Below are 27,232 nucleotides of genomic sequence, written 5' to 3'. Positions count from 1 at the left end.
TGAGTGCTTCCCTCGGCCCTCTCCCTGGGCGTCTGGATCCCCCTGCCTCTAATTGGCAGCTGCTTTCTCTGATCCACCACAGCCAGCACCGAGGGCCCAGATCCAGGATGGTGTCCTCCCTACCCTTGCTTCTCACCCTTGGCCCTCTCTCCTGGACTCACAGTCTCTATCCTGGCCATTGTGGCTCAGTGGGTTAACAACCGGACTAGTACCCGTGAGGATGTAGGTTCAATCCCTGGCCTTGCTCAGTGGGTTAAGGATCTGGCGTTGCTGTGGCTGTGGTGTAGGCCAGCAGCTGCAGCTCCGATTTGACCCCTTCCATATGCCACAGGTACGGCCCTAGAAAAAAATAAAACGAAAAAAAAAATCTGTCATGTAGGGCTTGCCCCCAGCCCTGCTCTCAGTCACCGCCTCCCTTCCTGCTGCAGATCACCCGGCAGCAGTACCAGAATGGGCTGCTGGCCTCACGCATGGAGAATTGCCCTCAGTTTCCCCCGGACGGATGCACCATTTGCACCGAGAACTTGACTGACAAATCCGAGCTGCCCGTGGTGGACGAGACCACGACTCTCCTGAACGAGCGCAACTCCTTGCTGCACAGAGCCTCCCACGAGAGTGCCATCTGACAGGAGGGCCCGGGGCCCCCCGCCAACCCCGCGGGGGCCTCCCCATTGGGCCCACACAAAGACAGGGAGCCTGTTAGGCCGGAAGGGGGACAGATAGCTTGTCTGACTGAGCAGCCAGAGGGCCCCCAGCCTGAGGGGGACGTGGCCTCTGACAGGGACCTCTGAACAGCTCCAAGGTGGCAGCTGCCCAGCCCTGGACGATGGGTGGGGCCGAGGGCCGGCGACCAGGAGCGCTTCTAAACTAGACTCATCGCACCTCTTTTAAAATATCATATGGGGAAGGGAAGACAGGGTTAAGGGACTTTATTTAAAAACAATTTTTTTTTCCTTACAACTTTAAAAGGGGTAGAATGAACCCCAGGAAGCAATAGCCATAATCTGCTCCTAGCCGTGATGTTCTGGCTCTGTCCCTGACTCAGGGAGCCCACTCTTTCTCCTCCTCCTCCTCTTCCTCCAAGACCACATCCCTGAGGCCTGCTGGAGGAAGCTTTTCTCTTGGGAGGGAAGACTGGAAGCACAGAACCAAATAGCGCTGAGAACAACTGCCTGGACATGTCATGCGCTGAGGCTGGCCTGTTGTCACCGATTCTTGGGTCACTGACCAGGGACGTGCTACTCCCAGCCACAGAGAGGAGCACACCTCCTGTCAAGCATCGGACCCAGGAACTCCCTAGAACTCTGCCGACGGGCTCCACTGCTGAGTTGGGCCAGGCTGAGGACTCTTACCCCTGCCCTGTTGGTCTGCCTCACACCTGCCCCTTTGGACAACTCTCCCCTGTTATGGGGCTGACTCAGAGTGTTAGGCAGGGTCTCACACCTTTTAGATCACTAACCCCTGCTCCCCCAGCCTGCCCTCACTTCCACCAAAGGTTTTCCCCAGGTGGGGAGAGCGTTCACGTTAGAGGAGACTTGTTTGGGATGCTCCTTTCAGGGCCAGGAGGGACCCTGGTCACGGGCATCTACATGGTTAGCAATCCCACCCCCACCCGCCACCTACCCACCAAGGAACATCAGGGCTTAGTCACTGACAGAGCCCTTCTTCTGATCCCAAACCCCCAATGCTTCTTGGGGATTGAGGACTAGAGGACATGTAGGAAGCCAACCTAAGCAGGTTCTTCATGCCCTTTCCTCCGTGGCTGAGGCTTACCTGGCCTTGTTCACACACTTACAGAACCCAAGAAGGAGGTTTCCACCTGAAAGGCTCACAGCTGGCAGCCCCGACTCCCCCACGCGCGCATGTGCAATCCTTGCCTTTGGGGAAGCTCATGTCCTGGGCCCTGAGAGCCCACGCCCCTGAGCAGTGCTGCCCCAGCAGCTTTTCCCTATGCTGCAGGCTTCCCCCCATCGGGGAGGCAATGGGACCAAGATCCACGTTGGCCCTTTTGTCAGGTGGAACAGTTGCTGGGCCCTGATAGGGAGAGGGAGACTGCAGGCCTTCCTGAGTATTATTTATTCGCTCCTGCCCTCGACTTGGGAGCCCCATCACCCCAAGCACTCTGCTTGGGACCAGGAAATGTTGCACCAAGTGTGCCGGCCCCCACCAGTCAGTTTAAAGTCTCCTCCAGTCACAGAAGTGATTCCTATAAGACTGGTGAGAAGGTGGTGATACCTATGGGTTTTCAGCCATTAGGGAAAAGGACACCAGACCTTTGTCCCCTATGGGGGGAAACCCCTGAGTTTTCTATAGGAGAAGCTTGTTTTCTGAGTCCACATGGGGGCTTGCAGAGCTGTGTTCCTGGGACCTGAGGGCCAGGTGGAGCAAAGCCATGGCCTGAACCAGTGAGTGTGTGTGAAGTCAAAGGAGCAGGTGCACACACTTCCACAGCTACCTCTGCACACACAGTTACTACGGAGAGATGGTCCCGCCTTGCCTCCCCTTCCCATCTCCTTTTATAATCACTTTTTTCAGAGGGTCATGATTATTTCCAAATATTACTGGTCCGATGACTTCCTCCTCCTAGTGCAATTTTTCACTTCCTATTCCAACTTCTGGTTCCTGGGCTGAGCCATACCCTGGACCGGGCCCAGCCCCGCACGTCTTCCTACAGAAGGGAGACCTTCACAAATGGCCTCCGGATGGGTAGGCAAGTCACAGCCACCGTAACAAAGAACTCATATTTATTTTGCATAAGATTTTAATTTGTATATTTTTGTGATTTATTTTGGCATTGTTATGAGTTTGACTCTCGGGGAGTTTTTTTGTTAATGACTCTTGTGTCTTTTGTCACAAAACAATGATAATATTTGCTAAACAATATATGGAATTTATTTTTGATTGGTAATAAAAAATGAAATATATATACATCTCGGCAAGTCTACACTTGCCTATTTGAGTTCTGTCAGTACTTGGTACCTGTCACAGAGCAGCTGTGCTTGACTGTTGAGCAAGCATTCTGGGACTGTTTTAGCAGTAAAAAGGAAGCGGAAACATATCCTACCAAAGGTATATGATCAAGGCTGTGGTCACAAGAGCTAGAGGGTGCGAGATGCTGATGGACAGACAGGGCAAATGTGCTCAACTGCCACCGTAAGGAATCCAGTAAAATGGATTCCTTCTGTCCCCAAGCATTGGCAGGGCAGCTGGGCTGGGCAGCTTGGCCCTCCCCTCTGCCCTGGTGGCTGAAGGAGAAAGGAGCTTGCTTCTAAAGTTGGAGTGTTTATCTCCCGAAGAGCCTTCCCCTTGAGGCATCCTCACTGCACCCGCTCCCAAGGTTTCAGCCTGAGGACTCTTGGGTGCTCACAGAGGCCTGGCTGATGGGTGCAACTGATTGAGTGCGCCCCCGCCAGGGGCTCAGGCAAGCCCTGCTTAACTGGGTGAATTGGGGGCAATGTTTAAGGGGAGACGCCGGGTAAGCAGAAAGAAAGGAGAACATTCCCCTTAAAAGGGATAATGAATACAAAATCTTATAGGAGGGCAAGGAAGAATTTCATTCATTCCTCTGTTCCACACATGTTTAAGCCCCTGCTGTGTGCCATGTGCCACCAACTTCTCAGGCTGTCTTCTCCGCCTGGAACATTCTCTTCTCCCAGGTCTTTTTGAGGCTCACCCCTTCACTGCATCAAAGCCTCTGTTCAAATGTTACCTCCTTGAAGAAGCCTTCCCATCCAAAATAGCTTAGCAATAGTCCCTCTTGTCTCAGATTACTTTTTCTCCATAGCACTTATGATCAGATAAGAAGTACAGACGTGTGTATTTTCTGTTGTCCTCCCACTAGAACTGAAGCTCCAGGAGGTCAGCATCTTTCTTATTTCCACTGTAGTCCCAGCACTACAACAGTGTCTGGTACCCCGCAGGCATTCAATGCAGGAAATACTTGTTGAATGAATGAATGAATGGGCCTTACAAGAAAGTAAGTCCTGGATGCTGTTGGAGGGGAGCACTTTGCTCCCATAACCTTGATCCAACCTAGTCAAGACGGTCAAGGAAGACCAGCTGAAGGAAGTGACGTCGGCAGACGAGAGAGGGAGGGAGAGAGAGAGAAAGAGAAGCAGGAATGAGCCAGTGGCCACAGTCACAGCTTTAAAACTCAAGAATAAATACAGATAAAACATGGAAATGTCTTGGACCAAATGACCAGAAAGGAAAATCCAGGGAGTGTCAGTGAGGGACCTGAACATCCGGTGACAAGAGTCTCCATTGATGCTGTGACGATGGACCAAAGAATGGTGCAGAGCCAGGGAAGAAGGAAGCTGGTGAAGGTGTGTGCTGGGGCCTCTATTCACAGGAAATCTCTCCCTGAGCAGCTTGGCTTGCCCTCTACTGGATCCTTTGTCTTTGTGTCTCACAGTTTAAATCGCCCTTTGTGTTTTCCAAGTGTGATCCAAGTTTTCAAAAGTTTTCTTCTACCGAAAGGTCTTCTTCCCCCCAGAATAAGTTATAGGTTGTTTTCTAAGGGAGCCAGAGACTAAGGGAAAAGTTACTTGTCAAAGGTCAGAGCCCTGTCTAGATGCACTAGGCATTTTCCCCATCTTGCCTCTGGAAGTGTTCTTTGTGAGTTAACTTTTCAGGCACATGACTCACTTCAAGCCTGTCATCCATTCTCACTGTGTCAGCATTTTCTCTGGACTGGGGGACAGAAGTGTGAACCAAAGGGGTTGAGTTTATTTCCTTTTTCCAAAAGAAGTGTGCCAGTCCAGTGGAAAAGCTCAGTAGTATTATTGCTTCTTCTGGCGGCTTATTCTGAAAATTCTCACACAGTATTTCTGTTGGTTTACTCAATTTTGCATATTACCTTCCACACCAACGTTATTTTACTTAATTGCAGCCACAGTGCCTCACTTACTTATATTATTTTCAGAACATAGCAATGTGTTTCTATAGAATCCTCGTAAAGACTATTTAAAATGACATGTATATGGATGGTCTTATCACAGTCTACTGTGTTAGGAAATTTGATAATACAAATGTAAAGAAAATCTCTTAAAAAGCCCTTTTTTCTCCACACCTATAGAGAAGTCTTGTTAGCAGTCTGTATGTTTCCTTCCAACCAGGTCAAGATGACATTATAATGGGCTGAGGAACACTTGTTTGTCTTTAGGAATTATTTTCCCAAGAATGATCTGCTAGAAGTGGGACGACCAGGTACAGTAATTCCTGACAGAGCTGCCATCTCCTAAAGCGGCTAGGATGGTGAACAGGGTACTAGGCTGGTCGCATTGGAGCCCGATATCTGTGCCAAGTCGAGTCCTACTTTTCTCCCGTGCAATATATTAATAACACGAAGTAGCTGCAAGGATCCAAAGAGGTAGTGATTTCGTGTGTTTATCTATTTACTGTCGTTCTTCCTGGCAAGAATGCAAGTTCCTTTTAAAACAGGGGTTGTGTGTCACAACCCAGACCAATAGCAGAGTCGGGAGCAATCACACGTCTTCAATAAACCTTAGCTTCCGAAGCCTAGTCACCAGTTCTTTAAGCCCTCCTTGCCCTTTAGGTCTGTGGTTCACGGGGCGCTTTCTGAGAAAACTGCCCATCTCCCATTCGCTGAAGTCTCTGCCTGCAATTTCAGGAGCGCCACTCCGCTCTGAGGCCCGAATCCTGAGCCAGGCACTTCCCAGAGCCCGGACCGGCCTCCGGGTGCGCGGGGATGGCCGGGGGAAACCAGACGTCCGCTGATGGGGGCCAGCTCTCCGCTCCGCGTCCTCCCGGAGCCGGCCAGCCCCAGCCCAGGGAGCCGCGGTGTAGCCCCGCGGGGCCTAGAGCCCCACGCCCCCGGCCCGCCCCAGGATCGCGCCGCCGCTTGTTTACTCCCCGGCGCAGCCTAGTCCGACCCTGGGGCCCGCCCCCGCCTGCCGCCTATTGGTGGAGGAAGCGCCAGGGCCGGCGATAATTGGCCCGGGGGAGGCGGAGGGGTAGGCTGCGCGGGAGGCCGAGAGGGGGCAGCAGGCGATGGCGGCGGCAACGGCGGGTCGGCTAGGCTGGTTGCTCGCCGCGTTCTGCCTGGGCAACGCCGCCGCGGAGGCGGCTCCGGGTCCTCGAGTGCTGGGCGTCTGTCTGGAAGAGGACGGAGCGGCAGGCACGGGGTGGGCGCGAGGAGAGGAGGTGCGGACTGCTCCGGAGGCCACCTTCCGCTTGCGCCTCTTCGGGTCGGGCTTAGCCAACAGCTCCTGGTCCTGGGTGGCCCCCGAGGGGGCGGGCTGCCCAGAGGGCGGGCCGGTCGCAGCTCCAGACGAGGCAGCGGCCCCCACGGGCGAGTGGCGTGCGCTGCTGCGCCTGCGCGCGGAGGCCGCGCATCCGCACTCCGCGCGGCTGGCAGTGCGTGGGGAGCCGGGCGGCGCGGCGGCCCCCACGGGCGAGTGGCGTGCGCTGCTGCGTCTGCGCTCTGAGTCCGCGCACCCGCACTCGGCGCTGTTAGCCGTGCGTGTAGAGCCGGGCGGCGAGGCGGCCGAGGAGGCGGCCCCGCCCTGGGCAGTGGGTCTGGGGGCGGCGGGGTTGCTGGCGCTGGCGGCTCTGGCGCGGGGCCTGCAGCTGAGCGCCCTGGCGCTGGCGCCGGCCGAAGTGCAGGTGCTGCGCGAGAGCGGCTCGGAGGCGGAGCGTGCGGCGGCGCGGCGTCTGGAGCCCTCAAGACGCTGGGCCGGCTGCGCCCTCGGGGCGCTGCTGCTGCTGGCTAGCCTGGCTCAGGCTGCGCTGGCGGTGCTACTGTACCGCGCGGCTGGCCAGCGCGCCGTGCCCGCCGTGCTGGGCAGCGCGGGGCTCTTGTTCCTGGTGGGCGAGGTGGTGCCGGCTGCCGTGAGCGGGCGCTGGACGTTGGCGCTGGCGCCGCGCGCTCTTATCCTCAGCCGCTTGGCGGTGCTGCTCACTCTGCCCGTGGCGCTCCCGGTGGGCCAGCTGCTGGAACTAGCCGCGCGGCCTGGGCGGCTGCGGGAGCGCGTGCTGGAGCTGGCGCGCGGCGGTGGCGACCCCTACAGCGATCTCAGCAAGGGCGTGCTGCCCTGCCGGACCGTGGAGGACGTGCTCACGCCCCTCGAGGACTGCTTCATGCTGGACGCCAGCACCGTGCTGGACTTCGGCGTCCTGGCCAGCATCATGCAGAGCGGTCACACGCGCATCCCCGTGTATGAGGAGGAGCGCTCCAACATCGTGGACATGCTCTACCTCAAGGACTTGGCCTTCGTGGACCCCGAAGACTGCACGCCACTCAGCACCATCACTCGCTTCTACAATCACCCACTCCACTTCGTCTTCAACGACACCAAGCTGGACGCCGTCCTGGAGGAGTTCAAGCGAGGTAAAGGCCCCGGAATCGCGGAGGGGACTCGAATGTCAGCGCCTTCCCCTAGAAAAGAAGTAAGGGTTCAGGGAAGACTAGAGAAGGTTTCCACCCTTAGTAAGGCTTCTAAGGGTCCTTTTAATGAAGATGATGGCCTTGCAGCTCTGAATGACCCTTTGAAATACCATTTAAAGGCTATCGTTCTGCAACTGACTGTGCTATGAAGCACAACACCCCCCTTTTCCTGGCAGGCCCCCAGTTTGGGGAGGTATGTCCACTTGACTCTGATTCCTAATCTGTTCACCAAATCAAGTTTGTGGGCTTTGGCTTTTGTAGTAGGTCCAAACTCTTGGCTAGAAACATAGAAGAGTATAGTCTCTAGATACCTGGACCGTCTCAAGTCTACTCTTAACTCCAGAGTTCTACACTTTGCTTTTACTCTGGCTCACTCGAAGCTTGCACGTAAAAACTGAGACTCTTCTGGTGTGAAGAGTTGGATTCTTCTGCAGCCTGTACTCTCCATTGTCAGGCTTCGATGTCTTCACCAGAACTTGGCCACTAGCCAGGCCTCTCACACTTGAACTCCTGCAGGCTGGGCATGGGGACAACTCAGGACTCTGGATGAGCTTCACCCTAAAGACTGTATAATTGAGGCAGAGAAGTGAGCAAAGCCCTCTCATCTTCCTGGCAGCTGTGAAGTCCCTGGGCCCTAGGAATCATGGAAGGTACTGTGTGAGCTCCTTGACAGTCAGGGCAGGGAGGTGAGGCTCTGCTGTAGTTACTCCTGCATCAGCACTGCTGCATGCCGGCCACTAGTGGGCGCTCTCGTGCACAATCGCCGTTGATCTTTGCAAGAGGCTTGGGTGTTGAAGTTAGGCAGTTACCGGTATGATTTTATTTCGGGATTGGATGGAAGATTTCGATGGGCAGCTCTGGCTTCTCTCGGTGTTTCTGGCTGCTTTCTCAGAAAATGGCCATGAAGCTCTTCTCGGGAGAGGAGCCCAGGGTAGGGGCCAGACAGAGCTTCCTGGTATTAGGTACTCAATCTCGGAGTAATACTGCAGTCTCTGAAGCAGTGGTGGTTCCCATGGCTGCTGCTGGCCTTGGACTCAGTGAGGGAGGGTGCCATCATGCCCCTTCCCCCTTCCAGCTTGAATGTTGGTAGAGAGGGAAGGCCATAGTGCAGGTTGCTCTTGTTCTGGGGTGGTAGCCTCTGAGCTCTGACTTGACCCCTAGCCTGGGAACTTCCATGTGCCGCAGGTGCAGCCCTAAAACAAACAGCAACAATCTAAAGCAGGGAGACAGAGGAATTTCAACTCCAAGTGCATTTTTAGGAATGTCTTAGAAATTAGGCATCATGGAAGGGTCCTCTAGCATCCCTGTCATTTGTGAGCATCCTTGAGCCTGCACACTAACATCAAAATGCTAGAGCCTTTTCAGAGCTTCCTGGTCGCTGTTGGCAGGGGCACCATCCATCTGTGGCCCGCGGCTCTAGAGCTTTCAAGAGAAGAGCCCACCTGTCTTGGGGCCTCTATCAGTGGGGGCTAATGTCTTCAGACTGTTTTATCCTATCAGATGAGAAACTGCTGTTTCTCTGGGAACCCCTCCTCACATGTTGTCGGGGGGTCAGGTCACCTGGCCACTATTTGAGGGCGCCTTCCAAGGGCTCTGCTTTCTTCTATTCTTTATTAAATCATTCCACCTGGAAGTCGCTGAGACACTTGTGCCTGTTTTACAGAAGAGTCAAAGCAAGGGAGAATTTACTCCTTCCTCTAGATAACCAGGCCACTAGCTTCCTGGAAGATGGGGCTCCAAGATGGCTATCTAGAACCTGGGCTTTGGTTCCTGGACTCTAGAAAGACTGTTGACCAACATTATGTGCGGAGCCTGGGTCTTCCTCATCGGCCTCACAGATTTGTATCCCATAGCAGAGCTGCTGCGGCCTCCATAGCAGCACTGCCTGCCTGCAGGTGTGAGCCATTCGCAGCCCAGACATCAAGAGGGGAATCTTCTAGAAGTGTCCTGTTCTTTCTTTGTTGTCTCTGCTTCAGCAGTAGTGGGCAGACAGTTTCCTGTCTGGGAACCCCTGGCCCCTTTCTCCTGGGAACAGGGGTGACAACTTAACAGGCATTTCCACCTTTAATTTTTGTCCCAGAGCCCCCTGAAGAAGGCTGTGCTTCTCTGCAGTCGGGCCCTGTGTGCATCATCCAGGGAGGAGGGGCTCCTGAGATTCAGTCTGTTGGTCTCTTCAGTGACAGTCACTTGAATGGGGCATTCGGGATCCAGCTGGGTTGGGATCTCAGCCTGTTTTCTCTGTACACTGTAAAATGCAAATAGTAAGGCTATGTGCCCCACAGAGTTGTTAGAGGATTCAGTAAATGAATAAGTGGCTATGGCTGGCACACTGTAAGCCCTCGGCACACCTGCGAGATGTTGCAGGTTCGGTTCTAGACCATCACAGTAAAGTGAGTCACACACTTTTTGGTTTCTCAGTGCATGTAAAAGTTAGGTTTATGCTGTACTGTAGTCTCTTAAGTGTGCAAATGGTATTATGCCTAGAAAAACAATGTACATACCTTAATCTAAAATGTTTTATTGGAGTTCCCATTGTAGTTCAGCGGAAATGAACTAGTATTCACGAGGATGCAGGTTCAGTCCCTGGCCTTACTCAGTGGGTTAAGGATCTGGCATTGCTGTGAGCTGTGTTGTAGGCTGGCAGCCGTAGCTCCATTTCAACCCCTGGCCTGGGAACTTCCATATGCCACACCTATCGCCCTTAAAAAAAAGAAAAGAAAAGAAAGCTTTATTGCAGAAATGTGTTAACCACCATGTGAGCCTTCAGAGAGTTTTAAAGTTTTTGATTGTCTTGCCTTGATGTCGACGACTCCTGGCTGATGAGGGTAGTGGTTCCTAAAGCTGAGGGGTGACCGTGGCAGTTTCTTAAAATAAGACAGTAGTGAAGTTTGCCACATCAGTTGACTCTTCCTTTCATGAACGATTTCTCTGTAGCATAAAATGCTGTTCGAGTTTTACTCCCAGTAGAACTTCTTTCAAAATTGGAGTCCCTCCTCTCAAACCCTGCCAACCAATTAAGTTTATGTGATGTTCTAAATCCTTTGTTGCCATTTCAGCAGTCTTCACAACATCTTTACCAAGAGTAGTTTCCATCTCAGGGAACCACTTTTTTTGCTTGTCCATTAGAAGCAACTCCTCATCCATTATTTTAACATGAGATTGCAGCCATTCAGTCACATCCTCGGGCTCTACTTCTAATTCTAGTTCCTTTGCTTTTTCCCACCACATCTGCTGTTACTTCCTCTGCTGAGGTCTTGAACCCTTCAGAGTCATCCGCGGGGATTGGGATCAACTTCTTCCAAACTCCTGAAGTTGATATTTTGACCTCTTCCTGTGAATCACAAATGTTTTTAATGGCATCTAGAACGGTGGGTCCTTTGCAGAGGTTTTCAATTGTCTTTGCCCAATTTCATCAGAGAAATCTGTTTATGGCAGCTGTGGCCTTATGAAATGTATTTCTTAAATAAGGCTGCAAAGTTGAAATTACTCCTTGATCCATGGGCTGCAGTCTGATATGTTAGTGGTACTAAAAGAACACTAATCTCATTGTACATCTTCATCAGGAGCCTTGAGTGACCAGGTGCATTGTCAGTGAGCAGCACTACTTTGAAAGGAATCTATTTTTCTGAGCAATAGTGGGCTTCACGTTTTCAGTGAACCGTGTTGTAAAAAGATGTGTTGTTGGGAGTTCCTGCTGTGGTACAGTGGGTTAATGATCCCACTTGTCCCTGTGCTGTTGCTGGTTGGACCCCTGACCCTGTGCAGTGGATTAAGGATGTGGCGGAATTCCCTTCGTGGCGCAGTGGTTAACGAATCCGACTAGGAACAATGAGGTTGCGGGTTCGATCCCTGCCCTTGCTCAGTGGGTTAAGGATCCGGCGTCGCCGTGAGCTGTGGTGTAGGTTGCAGACTCGGCTTGGATCTCGAGTTGCTGTGGCTCTGGCGCAGGCCAGTGGCTACAGCTCCGATTCAACCCCTAGCCTGGGAACCTCCATATGCCGAGGAAGCAGCCCTAGAAAAGGCCAAAAGACAAAAAAAAAAAAAAAAAGATGTGGCATTGCTGCAGCTGGGGCATAGGTTGCAGATGCTGCTCCAGTTTGATCCCTGGCCTGGAAACATGCAGGTGCAGCTGGAAAAGAAAAAAAAAAGTGGAGTTCCCGTCATGGCGCAGTGGTTAACGAATCCGACTAGGAACCATGAGGTTGAGGGTTCGGTCCCTGCCCTTGCTCAGTGGGTTAAATAGCAAAAAGACAAAAAAAAAAAAGAAAGAAAAAAAAAAAAATTGAAAAAAAAAAAGTGTTGTTGAGTTCCCTGGTCTAGGTGGTCTAGTTGGTAGGATTTTTCACTTTCACCACTGAGGCCTTGGTTCAATTCTGGGACTGGGAACTGAGGTCCTGCTTCAAGCCGCTTTATGACCAGAAAAAAAAAAAAGAAAGAAAGAACATAGGCAGAGTAGATTTAGCACATTTCTTTAGGACCCTGGGATTTACGGAATGGTGAACAATGTCTTTAACTTTATTTTTTTTTGTCTTTTTTTAGGGCCCCACCCGAGGCATATGGAGGTTCCCAGACTACATCACAGCCACAGCAACATGGGATCTGAGCCCTGTCTGCAACCTATACCACAGTTCATGGCAATGCCGGATCCTTAACCCAGTGAGCAAGGCCAGGGATTGAACCCGAAACCTCATAGTTCCTAGTCAGATTCGTTTCTGCTGCGCCACGACAGACACTCCTGGCTTCAGCTTTAAATGACCTGCTAACTTTGTTAGCCTCAACAAGAGGGTCAACCTGTCCTTTGCAGCTTGGAAACCAGGCCCTGACTTCTCTGTGGCTGTGAAAGTCCTAGATGGCATCTTTTCATATGAGCCAATTGTATCTGCATTGAACATCTGTTGTTTAGAGTAGCCACCTTCATTTATGATCTCAGCTGTGTCTTCTGGATAACTTGCTGAAAATTCTGCATCAGCACTTGCTCTGGCCTTTTTTTTTTTTTTCTTTTTACTGTTGCACCTGCAGCATAAGGAAGTTTTCCAGCCAAGGGCAGAATTGGAGCTATGCTGCTGGCCTATGCCACAGCCATGGCAGCACCAGATTTGAGCCACATGTGGGACCTACACGGCAGCTTGTGGCAACGCTGGGTCCTTAACCCACTGAGTGAGGCCAGAGATTGAACTTGCATCCTCATGGACCCTATCGGGCTCTCAACCCACTGAGCCACAGTGGGAACTCCAGTCCTTTGCATTATGGAGACGGCTTCTTTCCTGAAACCTCTTGAACCAATCTCTGCTAGCTTCAAACTTTTCTTCTGCAGCTTCCTCACCAACCTTAACTGAATTGAAGAGTGTTAAGGCCTTGCTTTGGATTAGGTTTTGGCTTGAAGGGAAGTTGAGGCTGATCTGATTTTTCTATCCAGACTGGTAAAACCTTCTCCATGTCAGCAGTAAGCCTCTTTGGCTTTCTTATCATTCATGTATTCACCGGAGTAGCTCACTTATTTATTTATTTGTATTGTTTACTTTTGGAGTAGTTATTTTAATTTCCTTCAAGAACTGTCTTTTGCATTCATGGCTTGGCCATTTGGTGCAAGAGGCCTGATTTTTGGCCTGTTGTAGCTTTTGCCATGACTTCCTGGCTAAGCTTGATACTTTTAGCTTTTTGGTTTTTTTTTTTTTTTTTTTTTTTTTTTTTTTTTTTTTGGGGGGGGTCTTTTTAGGGCCGCACCCACAGCATATGGAGGGTCCCAGGCTAGGGGTCGAATTGTGGCTATGGCTGCTGGCCTACGCCACAGCCACAGCAACATAGCTGCAACCTACACCACAGCTCACAGCAACACTGGTCCTTAACCCACTGAGTGAGGCCAGGGATTGAACCCACAACTTCATGGTTACTAGTTGGATTGTTTCCACTGCTCCACAACAGGAACTCCTCAAGTCTCCAGTGTTATGTGGGTGCAATTGGTGCTCCCCTCCAAAAAAAAACCAGTAACAAGAGTAACATCAGAGATTGCCATAAAAGGCATTATAATAATAATGAAAAAATTTGAAAATCTGAGACAGTTACCAAAATGTGACACAGACACAGACTGAGCAAATGCTTTTGGAAAAATGGTGCCACCTGACTTGCTAGAGGAAGGGTTGCCATAGACTTTCAGTTTTAAAAAACCTAAGTGTGAAGCATGTTGAAACAGTGTAGGCCTGTACTGCATTTCTGCAATTCTCAGATGCACCTTTTCTTGCATTTTAACATCTGTAATTAGGATGCATCTCATGATTGATGGCATCTTGAATTTGATGAAATGTAGTCAATGTGATCTTTTATTTATTTATTTATTTATTGGCTTTTTACGGCAGCACCCGCAGCATATGAAGTTCCCCTGCTAGGGGTTGAATCAGAGCTGTAGCCGCCACCATTGCCGGCCTCTGCCACAGCCATAGCAACACAGAATCCAAGCTTCGTCTGTGACCTACACCGCAGCTCACAGCACGCTGGATCCCTGACCCACTGAGGGAGGCCGGGGATCAAACCCTCATCTTCAGAGTTCCCATTGTGGCGTGGTGGTTAACGAAGGCGTGGTGGTTAACGAATCCAACTAGGAACCATGAGGTTTCGGATTTGATCCCTGGCCTTGCTCAGTGGGTTAAGGATCCGGCGTTGCTGTGAGCTGTGGTGTGGGTTGCAGACACAGCTCGGATTCCGAGTTGCTGTGGCTCCAGCGTAGGCTGGCAGCTATAGCTCCGATTCGACCCCTAGTCTGGGAGCTTCCATATGCCCCGGGAGCGGCTCTAGAAAAGGCAAAAAAAAAAAAAAAAAAAAAAAACCCGCATCCTCATGGGTACTAGTTGGGATTTGTTTCTGCCGTGCCACAACGGGAACTCCAATGTGATCTTTTTCTTTTACAGCCTCATTCCTTCTTTCTTTCTTTCTTTTTTTTTTTCCTGTCTTTTGAGGGCCGCACCTGCGGCACATGGAGGTTCCCAGGCTAGGGGTCGAATTGTAGCTGTCAGTGCCAACCTACACCACAGCTCATGGCAACACCAGATCCTTAACCCACTGAGCAAGGCCAGAGATCGAACCCGAAACCTCATGGTTCCTAGTTGAATTCTTTTCCGCTGCACCAAGATGGGAACTCATCATTCGTTTCTTGATCATCAGGATAGTGGTCTAATAATGATAGCTTTTGCTTAACTCTTGACATTTTCATTCCATCCAGCTTGAGAGCAAGGTCTTCCTATACCTGAATCCTGGGGCTGGGGGTGGGGGAGGTGTGGGGCACAGACATGGAAAGAGTGAGGCGGAGCCCACCAGCCGCTTACAAAGCATGTGCTTCTAAAACCCAGTCCACGGCTTTGTAATTGAACCCAAGGTATGTAAAGATGAGTCACACAAAGACATGAACTTGACTTTTTGCTTCACTGAAAGAATCTTGAAGCACATACCCATTTTTAGGTGCCGGTCCAGGCCAGCTTTTAACCTATGCCTTTTTCAGTAGTCTCAAAGCAGGGCACAGTTGAGATGAGTTTGCTCTTGGTCCTTGACCTGCACAACCCAGTCCAGTAGCCATTACCCTGTGTGCCTGCTGAGTTCTTGAAAGGTAACCAGTCTGAATTGAGATGTGCTGTGAGTGCCAAATACACACCAGATTTCAAGGCTTAGTACCAAAAAAGGTAAAATAGCTACTCGTGTTTTTATGTTGATTGAATGTTAAAATGATACTTTGACTATATTGAATTAATCATAATCATAAATTTGTGTGTGTGTCTCTCTTTTTAATGGCTACACCCATGGCATGTGGAAGTTCCTGGGATAGGGTGGTTTTTTGTTTTGTCTTTTTTTTTTTTTTTTTTTTTTGCTGCTTTTTAGTGCTGAACCCAAGACATATGGAGTTTCCCAGGCTAGGGGTCAAATAGGAGCTACAACTGCCAGCCTACACCACAGCCACAGTAACACAGGATCCTAGCCACATCTGCAACCTATACCACAGCTTACAGCTATGCTGGATCCTTAACCCACTGAGCGAGGCCAGGAATCAAACCTGAAACCTCATGGTTACTAGTTGGATTTGTTTCCATTGTGCCATGATAGGAACTCCCAGGACAGGGACTGAATCCAAGCCACAGCTGCAACCTATACCACAGTGTGGCAATGCTGGATCCTTTAACCCATTGGAAGGGGCTCGAACCCAAGTGCTACAGTCAGATTCTTAGCCCACTGTGCCACAGCAGGAACCCCTGTGTCTCTTTGTTGAAGGTAGCTATTCAGAAATTTAAAATTACCTCTGTGGCTTGCATTCTGTTTCTTTCAGACAGGTCTAAAACTTTACAGAAGAAAAGCACTCACCCGAAGCAGAGTAAATTCTTAGTGTCCCTAATGTTCCCCAGCACTCTGAGGCTGGGCTTTTTTTTTTTTTTAAACCATTATCTTCATCTCCCTGGATGTCTTTCATGGACCTTAACCTCTGGAAATAAAGGGCAGTGTTAGGACCTGGGAAAGCTTCCCTTGAGAATCGGGCAGGGTGGCCCCTCCTGGCGCCCCCATTCACACTGTCGTAGGGCGCCGGGGTTTTTAGCTTTGATGCCCTGTGTCTGTGCTCTGGGTGCTGTGTACAGTGTCCATTCTGGTCTGGATGCATCCTTGTCTATACCACATTGACGGCCTGGAGTCACACAGAACTGGGGGCCTTGGGCAGGTAGACATGGTGTCTGAAGTTTAATCCTTAAGGGCACATTGAGAGTCTTTAAGAAGGAACCTGGGAGAAGTCTCCTGGTGCCTGGCATGTTGAAGGGACACAGACATCAGTTTCTGTCCTTGCAGTGGGCTTGTCACACGGGACTCAGGAAAACCAGAGGTCTCTAGCAAGCTGTGACATGAGCCTGTGTCAATCCCCACCCCGCCCCGCAGGGAAGTCCCACCTGGCCATCGTGCAGAAGGTGAACAACGAGGGCGAGGGTGACCCCTTCTACGAGGTGCTGGGCCTGGTCACCCTGGAGGACGTCATCGAGGAGATCATCAAGTCTGAGATCCTGGACGAGTCTGAAGATTACCGTGAGTCCTGGCCCCTGGTACTTTTCCTGCACTTACAGGGATGTATGTGAGTCAGGGCATGGTCAGGGGCTGGATCTCAGCTCAGAGCTGTACCCAGGCTCCGTCTCCTTAACCCTGCATGGACTGCCATTGCCCTTGTAGGAGGGGGTGCTCACACCTGCACCTGGACTGGAGCCATGGTGACTTGTCTTTTCAGGGGCTCTGCCCTTAACAGAGCTTTCCCAGTCCTTCTCTTCCTTGGTCCTTTTGCTTTCTTTTTTTTCTTTTTCTTTTTTTTTTTTTTTTTTTTTTTTTTTGTCTTTTGCATCCATGGCATATGGAGATTCCCAGGCTAGGTATCAAATTGGAGCTACAGCTGCCAGTCTACACCACAGCCATGCCAGATCCAAGCTGCCTCTGCGATCTATACCACAGCTCATGGCAATGCTGGATCTTTAACCCGCTGAGCAAGGCCAGGGATGTAACCTGCATCCTCATGGATACCAGTTGGATTCATTATCACTGAGCCATAATGGGAACTCTGGTCCTTGTGCTTTCTCATGTTCTCTTGTACATTACAAAAGTGTCTTCTCTAAGCACCCTGTTGAAGTGCTGAGAAATTTCTCCCCAGACAGATGATCCTGGGGCCCGTGATTGTGTCTTAGAGGATGCTAAAAGGATGCTGGCTGAGGGCTGCAGGGAAGACACAGAGCCCAAGCTTGATGGCAGGCCTCAGTGGGCCCCCGGGACACTGAGCCACCCACCTCTGTGAGCTCTCAAGTGAATCTCTTTGCCCTTATGTCTGTCCCCCAAATGTAGCATCTTTGGTTTGCCTCCTCTGCCTGACATAGATAGAGTCTGTGGGTTAACCGCTGTTGAGTGGTTATTCTCAAACATGTGCTTTCCTCTCTGAGAGGGCCTGTTACTTTACATAAACTGTTTGCTATTAGCATTATCTTCTCCCAACTCCAAGGAGGCAGCAAGCTTTCCAGTACTTCACTGCAAGTCGCTGGAATGCAGGCTGCCACCCACCCCTCTGTGCCAGGTCACCGTGCGGGTGGGGGTGGCAGCCAGGTGCCGGCCAGGCAGCAGGGCCAAGTGCGGGCCTTGGGGCCCAGATGTTGTCCTCCAGGGGCCCTGAGTTCCCGGGAGGAGAAAGCGGGCAACACGCTCCAGGTTCAGTGGTGTTGGTTAGGGTGGGGGCTGCTGGTGTCTAAGCTGGGTCTTCTCTCGTCCCAGGAGACACCATAGTGAAGAAGAAGCCGGCCTCTCTGAGCGCCCCCCTCAGGCAGAAAGAGGAGTTCTCCCTGTTCAAGGTGTCTGATGACGAATACAAAGTGAAAATCTCTCCGCAGCTGCTCCTGGCCACCCAGCGCTTTCTCTCCCGAGGTGAGCCCAGGGAGGCCTTGCCCCACCCTCTGTTCACATCCGGAAGTCAGGAGCCCCCCCAGTGAGCAGGGGAGTGCCGGAGAGAGCGTGGGCACATCTGTGCAGCACTGTTGGCACCTTAGGTCTCTGGCACCGGCTCCCCTCTGCCAGATCAGTGGGGCTAGGAGCCTGACTGGCTCGCCTGCGTTGGGGAGGCCGGGGGAGCCCAGGCGGGCTGCAAGAGGTGGTGTGGTTCACAGGCCGCGCTGTGCCTGGTGGACACTGTCCCCTGTCCCTTTTGTCCACTGTGGGGCAGAGGTGGATGTGTTCAGCCCACTGCGGATCTCCGAGAAGGTCTTGCTTCACCTGCTGAAGCATCCCAGTGTCAACCAGGAAGTGAGATTTGATGAGAGCAACCGCCTGGCCGCACACCACTACCTGTACCAGCGCAGCCAGCCCGTGGATTATTTCATCCTCATCCTGCAGGTAATGGCGAGCCAGCCTGGAGCCTGCCGCCTGCCTGCAGCGGGGGCCGGGGCTGAGTAGAGGAGGAGCATCCAGACTAACACCCCCTGAGCAATGTGGTGTGTATGTGCTTCTCCTGCCCTTTGCTGGCAGGAAAGCTAATCTGTCCCTGTCCTTCTCTCCCTGCCTCTCCCCCACCCCCTCCCCCCACCTCCCAGGGCAGGGTTGAGGTGGAGATCGGGAAAGAGGGCTTGAAGTTCGAGAATGGGGCCTTCACCTATTATGGAGTGTCTGCCCTGGCGGCGCCGTCCTCCGGTAAGCTGCAGCCACCCTGGTGCTGGGGGCTGGGCTGGCAGAGCCAGTGGCCCAGGCCTCTTGCAGGGCGGTCTGCCCTGCAACCTGCTGGCCCTTCTTGGCTCCGGGCTGCATGGAGGGAGGGGCAGCCTTTCTTTAGGGCTCATCTTTGTTGCCCTTCCCACCCATGCAGAACCTCCCCAGGAAGAGCATGTTTGTTCTCTTCAGAGTCCCCGAGTGATGGGGGGTGGCCCTTAGAGGCTGTGCTGTTGTCCCCAGGGCAGGGCTGGCCCGCTCCACCACCGACTGTTCTTCCTGTAGTTCCCCAGTCCCCGGTGTCCTCGCTCCAGTCCGTCCGCCATGACCTGCCACCCGAGCCCGCCGACGGCACCCGCTTGTCTGCGTATTGTCCTGACTACACCGTGAGGGCCCTCTCTGACCTGCAGTTCATCAAGGTGACCATCTGGGTTGCTCGTCAGTGCTTTGTGTCCCTGAGGGCTAGACCTGCTGGTCATAGATTTGTATGGCTTCAGAGTAAATTCTTTTGTTTTCATTTTTGGCTGCCCCTGAGGCACACAGAGCTCCTGGGCCAGGGATCAGATCTGTGTCACAGTCATGATTTAAGCCGCAGCTGCAGCAATGCCAGATCCCCAACCCACTGTGCGGTCCTAGGGATCAAACCCCACAGCCCATTGCTCCCAAGACACTACTGATCCCATTGTGCAACAGCAGGAGCTTCTTGGGAGTAAATTCTGATTGAGTCTGTCTGAGACTTCCCAGAACAGGGCCTTTACTGGTTCTGAAGAACAGACAGCCTAGGCTCTGTTGGTGGCCCTGGCCCATCTCTGGGCCTAGGCGCCCAGTTGCCTTGGAGATCTTCCCCATGCTTTGCTGCCTTGCTGTCTCCCCGAGCTGATTTCAGGTCCTCCTTTTCCCTTGTCCTTGAGTGTGACTCCCCGCCTGGAGGGCTGGAGGCACTGGTGGGACCCCTGTACCTCGCCTTCTCCATCTGGCTGCACGAGCTGTAATGCTACCTGCCCATCCTCCAGGTCACACGGCTGCAGTACCTCAATGCACTCCTGGCCACCCGAGCCCAGGCCCTGCCGCAGCCCTCTGAGAACGCAGACCTCCAGACCATCCCAGGCAGCCAGACCCGGCTCCTCGGTGACAAGGCTGCCACAGCAGCAGGTGAGCCCCACGGGGTCACGCCAGGGTGAATGTACCCTGTGCCGTCCCAACTACACACATGGACCTGTTCCCTCTGCCCTCACCTTGCCCTCAGTTCATTCTTTCCCCCTTCATCTCTCCCTCCTTTTTGCTCTCCTTTGCTGTATCAAATGGCTTGGGCAACACCGAACTGTAAGCCAGCTGGCATTTTGACTAGAGCATATAAGTCAAAATTTTCTCTCGAGGGCCTGCATGGTGGGTTGGTTTAGGGCGCCAGCTCTCTAGGCAGTTGAAATTCTCCGTATCATGCAGTTGGTCTTCTACGAGCACAGGAGCAGCCAGCTCGGCCTGCATCATCCTGCAGCGTTTTCTAAGTAAATGTACCCACACGGTTCAAGCGCAGGCTTGTTCAAGGGTCAAGTCACTAAATGGGAGTAAAGTCAGGTTCAGACATTGTCTTGGTCATTTAGGGTTAGGTCACCTGGAAAGTGAAGATCTGGATCACCACTAGGCCGGGTTCAGAAAGTGGGTGCCTGATGGACACTGTTCCCAGACCCAGAAAAGCACAGCCGAGGTGTTTGGTTGGCTCGTGCTGATGTGTGAGTCATGCCTTCCCATCTGGGGTTCCACTGGGGGCGGGAAGCACAGATACTGCAGAGTGGGATGGGAAAACCCACCCTTACAGTGTAAGGAGGGAAAATTCAAAAGGAGCCTCTGGAGTTTTCTTTGTGGTACAGTGGAAACAAATCCGACTAGAATCTGTGAGGTTACGGGTTTGACCCCTGGCCTCACTCAGTTGGGTTAAGGATCTGGTGTTGCTGTGAGCTGTGGTGTAGGTTGCAGATGCGGCTCAGATCCAGCATTGCTGTGGCTGTGGTGTAGGCTGGCAGCTGCAGCTCTGATTTGACCCCTAGCCTGGGCACTTTGCTATTCCACAGGTGCGGCCCTTAAAAACCCCAAGGGGGTTTAAAAAAAAAAAAGGACCCTCTGGAGAGGGGACTTTAGGTCAGAGTGGTAAAATGTCAGGAACTTTCCTGACCTGTTACTCAAGAAGGCACCTCTATGCTGACTGAGCTCCTCAGTTGGGGTCTGAGATCCTCCAGGGCCTGGCCTTCCTGGAGGTGCTGGTGGGGCATCGGAGAGGCCGGGGAAGGGATAGAGGGGCTTGACTCACTCTGCTCCCTCCACCATCCCTCTGAGTCTTACTGAGCACTTCCCATTGAGGCATTGGGCAAGAGCTTCCCTCGTCCTAACTCAGCTAAGAAAACGTACCTGAAGTTGTGAGAGGTGAGAGCTATTAGACTCATTTTACAGGGGAAGAGTCGGAGGCCGAGAGAAACAGGCCCCATGGCTTAGAGTTTGTGTGTGCCCGTGGCCTCTGGGCTGTGCCGCCTCACAGGGCACAGCTCTGGTTACAGAACCCACATGTGAGGATGGAAACGTGTCTTTATATTGGAAACGTGCTTCCTGAGGGGTGATGCGCTGCTGCCAGGGGTAGAGAGCCCTGGCCCCCTTGCTGGCTCCACCCTCAAGGGGACCACGGAGGGTTGAGTCCCACATCCGGGCATGGTCGCTGCCCTTCCTGAATGAATGGACGCTTCATTCACCTTTTAGGACCGGGCCTGCTCCCGCGTCTGTCCACCATGATGACCTTTTATTTTGGAGGCACCCCTCTTACAGAGGTTCACATCATTATGTCAGACTTGGTGTTAGAAGCAGGACATTTCTGTTTCTCAAAATGTGAGCCTTTGTTTTTTTTTGTTTTGGGTTTTTTTTTTGGCTGCACCTGCCACATGCCTGCAGCATGTGAAAGTTCCCAAGCCAGGGATCAAACCTGTGCCACAACTACCTAAGTCACTGTAGCTGACAGCGCCAGCCCTTAACCCACTAAGCCGCAAGAGAATTTCCCAAAATGTGAGCCTTTGAATTTTTGTTTTCTTGCATGAGAGCCTTTTCTGGCTCCTTCTGCTACTCTGGCTCCATCTGCTACTCTGGCTCCCTGGGCAGTCTGCTGAGGGAATCCTTCATAGTGCCTGGTGGGTCATTTCCTCTTTGTAATGGATTACCAGCCCCTGTCCTGTAGTCATGATGTGGGTAATTTCCCCCTAAATGTGACCTGACATTGGCCCCAGGCAGTTCTCCCTGCTCCTGGCAGCCCAGCCCCTGTTCTGTAGTCATGATGTGGGTAATTTCCCCTAAATGCGACCTGACACTGGCCCCAGGCAGTTCTCCCTGCTCCTGGCAGCCCCTCAGGTGTCGCACTTGATCTCTGTTGACCTGGTGCTTCCCTGCCCAGGGCGCTTAGGGTCACTACACCTGTGGACATGTCCTTGGGGCAGCGCTGAAACAGTGCAGGTGAGGATGGTCCCCGGTGACTCCAGATTCCCTAGCAGACAGGTTCCTTTATTGAAATGCTCAGAAAGCACAATGACTTTAGTCGTCTTCAGCCGAGTTAGCAAGTGGCATGAGTCCTAAATCTGGCTGCTGCCTGTTCTTTTTATGGGAAGCACCACTTTGCTCATGGATTGTCCTTGGCTGCCTTTGAGCTGCAACAGTGGAATTGAGTAATTGCCACTGAGACCTGCAAGCCCCAGGAGTACCAGCCCTTGACAGAAGCAGCTTCTGAGCCCTGGCCTGCTGTTTCAGAAAACCTCCTCCATGGCAATCGTTGTCCCCAGAGCAGGGCTTCCAGCAGAGCCTCCTGTCCCGGTCCTGGTCCCCTCTTACTGTGGGAGGCTTTGCTGCCCCAGCGAACAGCTCTGCCATCGCAGCTCCACAGCTCGCTCTCTCTCCCTCCCCTCTCCTCCCCCCCCCACCCTCTCTCTAGCCTTCCCAGTAGACCTTTCTCTCTTGGGCACCTTTGGAAACTGCAATTGATAATTGACTGTGGACTAGTGAGCATTTTTTGTTAAGACTGCACCCAAGGTAAATGTCTTGCCTTTTACTTCCTCTGCTTTCCTTCCCAGCCCACTAGCTGCTGGGCAGGGCGCTGCGGGCCACCCCACCCCCCACCCCCACCCCCGTCTCAGGTGGGGGCACCTCTCCATGGGGGGCAAGTGGGCACTTCCTGTCCCATTTCCCCAGAAGGCATGAAATGCCTGCTGAGCCCTGGAAACGACAGCTTCCTTCCTCCAGCTCTTGGGGCAGGTGCATGGCCTCAGCCTTCTAGGGGCAGAAACCTTTCTCCCTGCGTTTGAGTGATGACACCCGTCCTTGTGGAGGTGTTCTCTCCTGAGGCTGAGTGCAGCTGACCATGTTTCTAACTAAACCCTCCCTACACTGCCTCGGTGCCCCTTCCTGTCCTGCAGAGGACTTGACACTTGGTTTCATAGGACCTGCTCCTTTACTGGCTCTGACACTCGTCTCTTCTCCTGTCCTCTCTAGGGTCCAACCACAGCAGACCCGGGCTCCCAGTGGAGGAGAGCCCCGGCCGGAACCCGGGCGTTTAACCGCTTGCCAGGAGCCCCAGATCTGGGGAACAGATAAGCACGTGGGGAACTGGAGCGAGCCAAGGAGTGGCCTCCTGCCAGCCCGTCCCCCGTCCCCTGCAGGCCACGTTTTAGATGGCCTTCATGTGCGGGTCCCGGCTGTCCTCAGAACCAGACATCAGTGCCAGGAGCCTTCAGCAGGTCCTGCCCCCCTTAAGGAGATGGGCTCAGCTGGGACCAGCTGTCCAGGTTGCTTCTGAACGGAATGAAAGGAACAGCATCATCTCCAGTCCCCGGGGGCCAGCCTCCCTGTGACAGTGCAGTGTATTATACCTCTTCTGGCCAAGCCACAGTGCACGATGACTGCCTTTATGTGGCTGTGACCTGTACTCTCTTTGCTTTTAATTTGCCAACCTTCTGCTGCTGGCAGCACTTTTTTGAGTGAACCAAGAGCACCGGTGTGGGCTGGGGGGTTCACATCCACGGCCTGGGCTACAGGGACCTTTTCAGCTTCTCTTATGGTGCCATGCTTCAGAGCATGCACTCAGCCTGTCCCATGTGCCAAACGTAAAACAGGTCTGTCTCACCAGGCCCGCTGCCTCCTGTGGAGGTGGCTTTTTTGATCCCAGCCCCAGCCCTGAGTGAGCATGCTGGCCCTGGTGGGGCCGAGGAGCCTGCTCTTCCTGCTGCTCCTCTGCCTGCCTGGAATTGCCACTAACAGTATTGTCATTTTCTGTGTTTAAGAAGAGGTCACGTGTGAGAGGAAGGGATGGTTCTGCTGCACCTAATCCTTTCTTCGTTGTTGGATCCCAGGGAGGGTAGCCATCAGCCCTGTTTCACACCTTCCCCCTGAGGCCCATGGGTTGGGGGGGCGTGTGGCTGTCTAGTGCATGGACTGCAGAGAGGGAGGCAGGGTGGTTCCGGGACCAGGTAGATCCCCATCACCTTTCTTAAAAAAACATGAAATCAGAGTTTCCTTATATCTCTGAAACATTTCAAGCCCCTTACTTTTTTTCTTTTTCTAGCTGAGGGGTTTTAGAGAAGTGGGAACAAGAGGGCATTCATCTCGTCTTCTGGTTCACCTTCATTCACCTTGCACAGTTCTTCAGTTGTGTAGAAACTGGGGCATCACAGGGACCTAGGTAGGATAGGGAGGGAGGAGGATTTCTGGAAACTTTCTCAAAGGATTTTGAGTTATTATCCAGGCTCAATGGGAACGAAGGCCAAAAAACAGCATGCTCACTTTAGAAATTGTTCTCAAGGAATTCTCTCCAAGAGCAAACTCATCTGTCTCCAGAATAGTGGTTCCTAACTTTGGCTGCACATCGGAATCACATGGCAAATAAAAAAATGATCCCTGGGGCCCACCCCCTGGGGAGTGTGATTTTAATCCGCTGGGCGCCAGGGTTTTATTTTTTAAAATAATTTTAGATTCATAGATCATATCCCCTTCACATCAGCTTCCCTGAAGCTTCCCAGCTTCACATGACATAATCCTGATACTAAAAAATCAATGTTGGTACAGAACTATAAATTACACTTACTTGGATTTTTATCACTTTTTCCAGTAATGTCCCTTTTCTGTTGCAGGATCCACTTGAGGGTACCATGTTGCATTTAGAGCTTTTGCTTTTTTTCCTCTAACTTTTTATTTTGAAATAATTACAGATTCATTAGGAAGTTGCAAGGACAGAGGTCTCATGTGCCTGCCACCAGGTTTTCCTCAGTGGCCACATCTTACATAGGTACAGTGATGTCTCAGAACCAGAGATCTCCATGCTGGCTCAGTGTGGGTGTGTAGTTCTAGAGCAACTTAGCGCATGTAGATTTGCGTAACCACCACTGCCCTCTACAGAACTGTTCCTCACCAGGATCCCCTCCAACAGACCCTTTTAGAGCCATACCCACCCCCTCTGGCCACCATCCCTAATCCCTGGCAACCACTAATCTGTTCATCATCTCTATAATTTTTGTCACTTCAAGAATGTTGTATAAATGGGATCCCATAGTATGTAACCACTGGGACTGGCTTTTTTCCAGTGTAATGTTTCCTAAGTGTAATGTTCTGGAGTCTCCTGCAGGCTGTGTGGGTGCCAGTCGTTCACCCCTTTCTGACTGCTGGGTGCTGTTCCGTCATGGGCTCCTGTCCTGTCTAAGGACATCTGGGTGGTTCCCGGGTTTTGGCTATTCCAAATAAAGCTGCTATGAACATCATTCCAGGTTCTTGTGTAAACACAGGTTTTCTTTTCTCTGAGCTAAATGGCCAGGAGTGCAACTGCTGGGTCGGATGGTCATTGCATTATTTAGGTTTTGAGAGAAACTCTCGGCCATGGTTTTTCAGAGGGGTGGTAAAATTTTATGTTCTGGAGTTCCCGTCGTGGCTCAGTGGTTAACGAATCTGACTAGAAACCATGAGGTTGCAGGTTCAATCCCTGGCCTTGCTCAGTGGGTTAGGGATCCGGCGTTGCCGTGAGCTGTGATAAAGGTTACAGACATGGCTTGGATCCTGCGTTGTTGTGGCTCTGGTGTAGGCCAGTGGCTACAGCTCCGATTGGACTCCTAGCCTGGGAACCTCCATATGCCGTGGGAGCGGCCCTAGAAAAGGCAAAAAGAAAAAAAAATAAAATAAAATTTTATGTTCCCACCAGCAATGCATGAGCATTTTTCCACATCCTCTCCAGGCTTTGGAATTGTCCATCACTACTCTCTGTTTTAGCCATTCTGGTAGGCATGTATAGTGCTGTCTCCTTATGGTTTTTGTTTGCATTTCCATAGTGAATAATGTGTTTTTTTTCATATGCTTACTTCATTTTTGTGAAATGTCTTTTCATGTCTTTTGCTTGTTTTCTAAATAGATTGATGGGTTTTGAGTTTTGAGAAATCTTTATATATTCTAAATACTAGTCTTTATTGGGCTTTTGGTTTGCAGATATTTTCTTCCAATCTGTAGTTTATTTTTTCATTTCTTTCTTTTTTTGGGGGGGGGTCTTTTTAGCACACACACACACACCCTCCCCCAGTGGCATGTGGAAGTTCCCAGGCAAGGGGTCAAATCAGAGCTGCTGCCAGTCTGCACCACAGCCATGGCAGCATGGGATCCGAACCACATCTACAACCTATGCTGCAGCTTGTGGCAATGCCAAATCCTTAACCCACTGAGAAGCCAGGGATTGAACCTGCATCCTTGTGGATACTAGTCAGGTTCTTAACCCACTGAGCCACAACAGGAACTCCTATTTTTTCATCCTCTTAATAGGACTTTTTTTTGGGTTGGGTTTTTTGTTTTGTTTGGGTTTTTTTGGGTTTTTTTTTTTGTCATTTTAGAGCTGCACTTGCAGCAAATGGAGGTTCCCAGGATAGTGGTCAAATTGGAGCTACAGTTGTCAGCCTACACCACAGCCACAGCAGCTCAGGATACTAGCCACATCTGTTACTTACACCATAGCTCACAGCAACGCCGGATCCTCAACCCACCGAGCAAGGAAGGCCAAGGATCAGACCTGCATCCTCATGGATACTAGTCAGATTTGTTTGTGCTGAGCCATGATGAGAACGCCAGGATTTTTTTTTTTTTTTTTACTTGAGCAAAAATTTTAATTTTTGATAATTTCCAATTGAGTAATTTTTTTTAATGGATAATGCTTTTGGTGTCTTAAGAATTCCTTAACCTAGTCCTTGATTGTGAAGATTATCTTTTGTTTTTCTAAAGTTTTTATAGTTTTAATTTGCATCTAAGTCCATGATCCATTCTGAGTTAAGTCGTCCCCCCTGCCAACTGCCTGTAGATGTCTAGTTTCTTCAGCACGCTGAATAACTTTTACATCTTTTGGCATATGTATTGTGTCTATTTCTGGATTGTCTATTCTGTCCCATTGACCATCTCTCCCTCCATTGGTACCACACTGTCTTGATTAGTGTAACTATTAAACAGGTCCTGAAATCAGGTAGACTGGTATTTCTTCCACTTTGTTCTTTCCCAGAGTTGTTTTATTTTAGAATAATCTTCTCTACATCTACAAAGAAAAAGTCTTGCTGGGATTTTGGTAGGAATTATGTTAAACCTGTGTATCAATTTGGG

General features: G+C 51.4%; 2 protein-coding genes across 8 annotated transcripts in view; both read left to right on the top strand.

Moving 5' to 3' along the window:
- The window catches only part of CNNM4 (cyclin and CBS domain divalent metal cation transport mediator 4), a 43,638-nt gene extending 40,704 nt beyond the window's left edge, over positions 1-2,934 (top strand). For both annotated transcript variants that reach the window (XM_021087272.1, XM_021087271.1), the window contains one exon: positions 429-2,934. In XM_021087272.1, coding sequence (XP_020942931.1) covers positions 429-626 — 198 coding nt within the window. In that variant the 3' untranslated portion in view covers positions 627-2,934. The remainder of the gene's footprint in view (positions 1-428) is intronic.
- CNNM3 (cyclin and CBS domain divalent metal cation transport mediator 3) lies at positions 5,641-25,368 on the top strand. 6 transcript variants are annotated; one of them, XM_021087267.1, is made up of 8 exons: positions 5,642-7,351; positions 16,310-16,453; positions 17,672-17,821; positions 18,117-18,286; positions 18,484-18,580; positions 18,839-19,014; positions 19,609-19,747; positions 22,554-22,632. In XM_021087267.1, the coding sequence occupies exons 1-8, from the start codon at positions 6,013-6,015 to the stop codon at positions 22,601-22,603; spliced, it is 2,265 nt and encodes a 754-aa protein (XP_020942926.1). In that variant the 5' UTR covers positions 5,642-6,012; the 3' UTR covers positions 22,604-22,632. The 6 variants fall into 6 exon arrangements, with proteins under 6 accessions (XP_020942923.1, XP_020942926.1, XP_020942927.1 ...); XM_021087268.1 differs by lacking the exon at positions 22,554-22,632 and adding an exon at positions 20,197-20,512; XM_021087266.1 differs by lacking the exon at positions 22,554-22,632 and adding an exon at positions 23,111-25,368 and having other exon boundaries at positions 5,643-7,351.

This window comes from Sus scrofa, chromosome 3 (genome assembly GCF_000003025.6).
Source record: "Sus scrofa isolate TJ Tabasco breed Duroc chromosome 3, Sscrofa11.1, whole genome shotgun sequence".
NCBI lineage: Eukaryota > Metazoa > Chordata > Mammalia > Artiodactyla > Suidae > Sus > Sus scrofa.
This window is presented reverse-complemented; position numbering and strand designations above follow the sequence as displayed.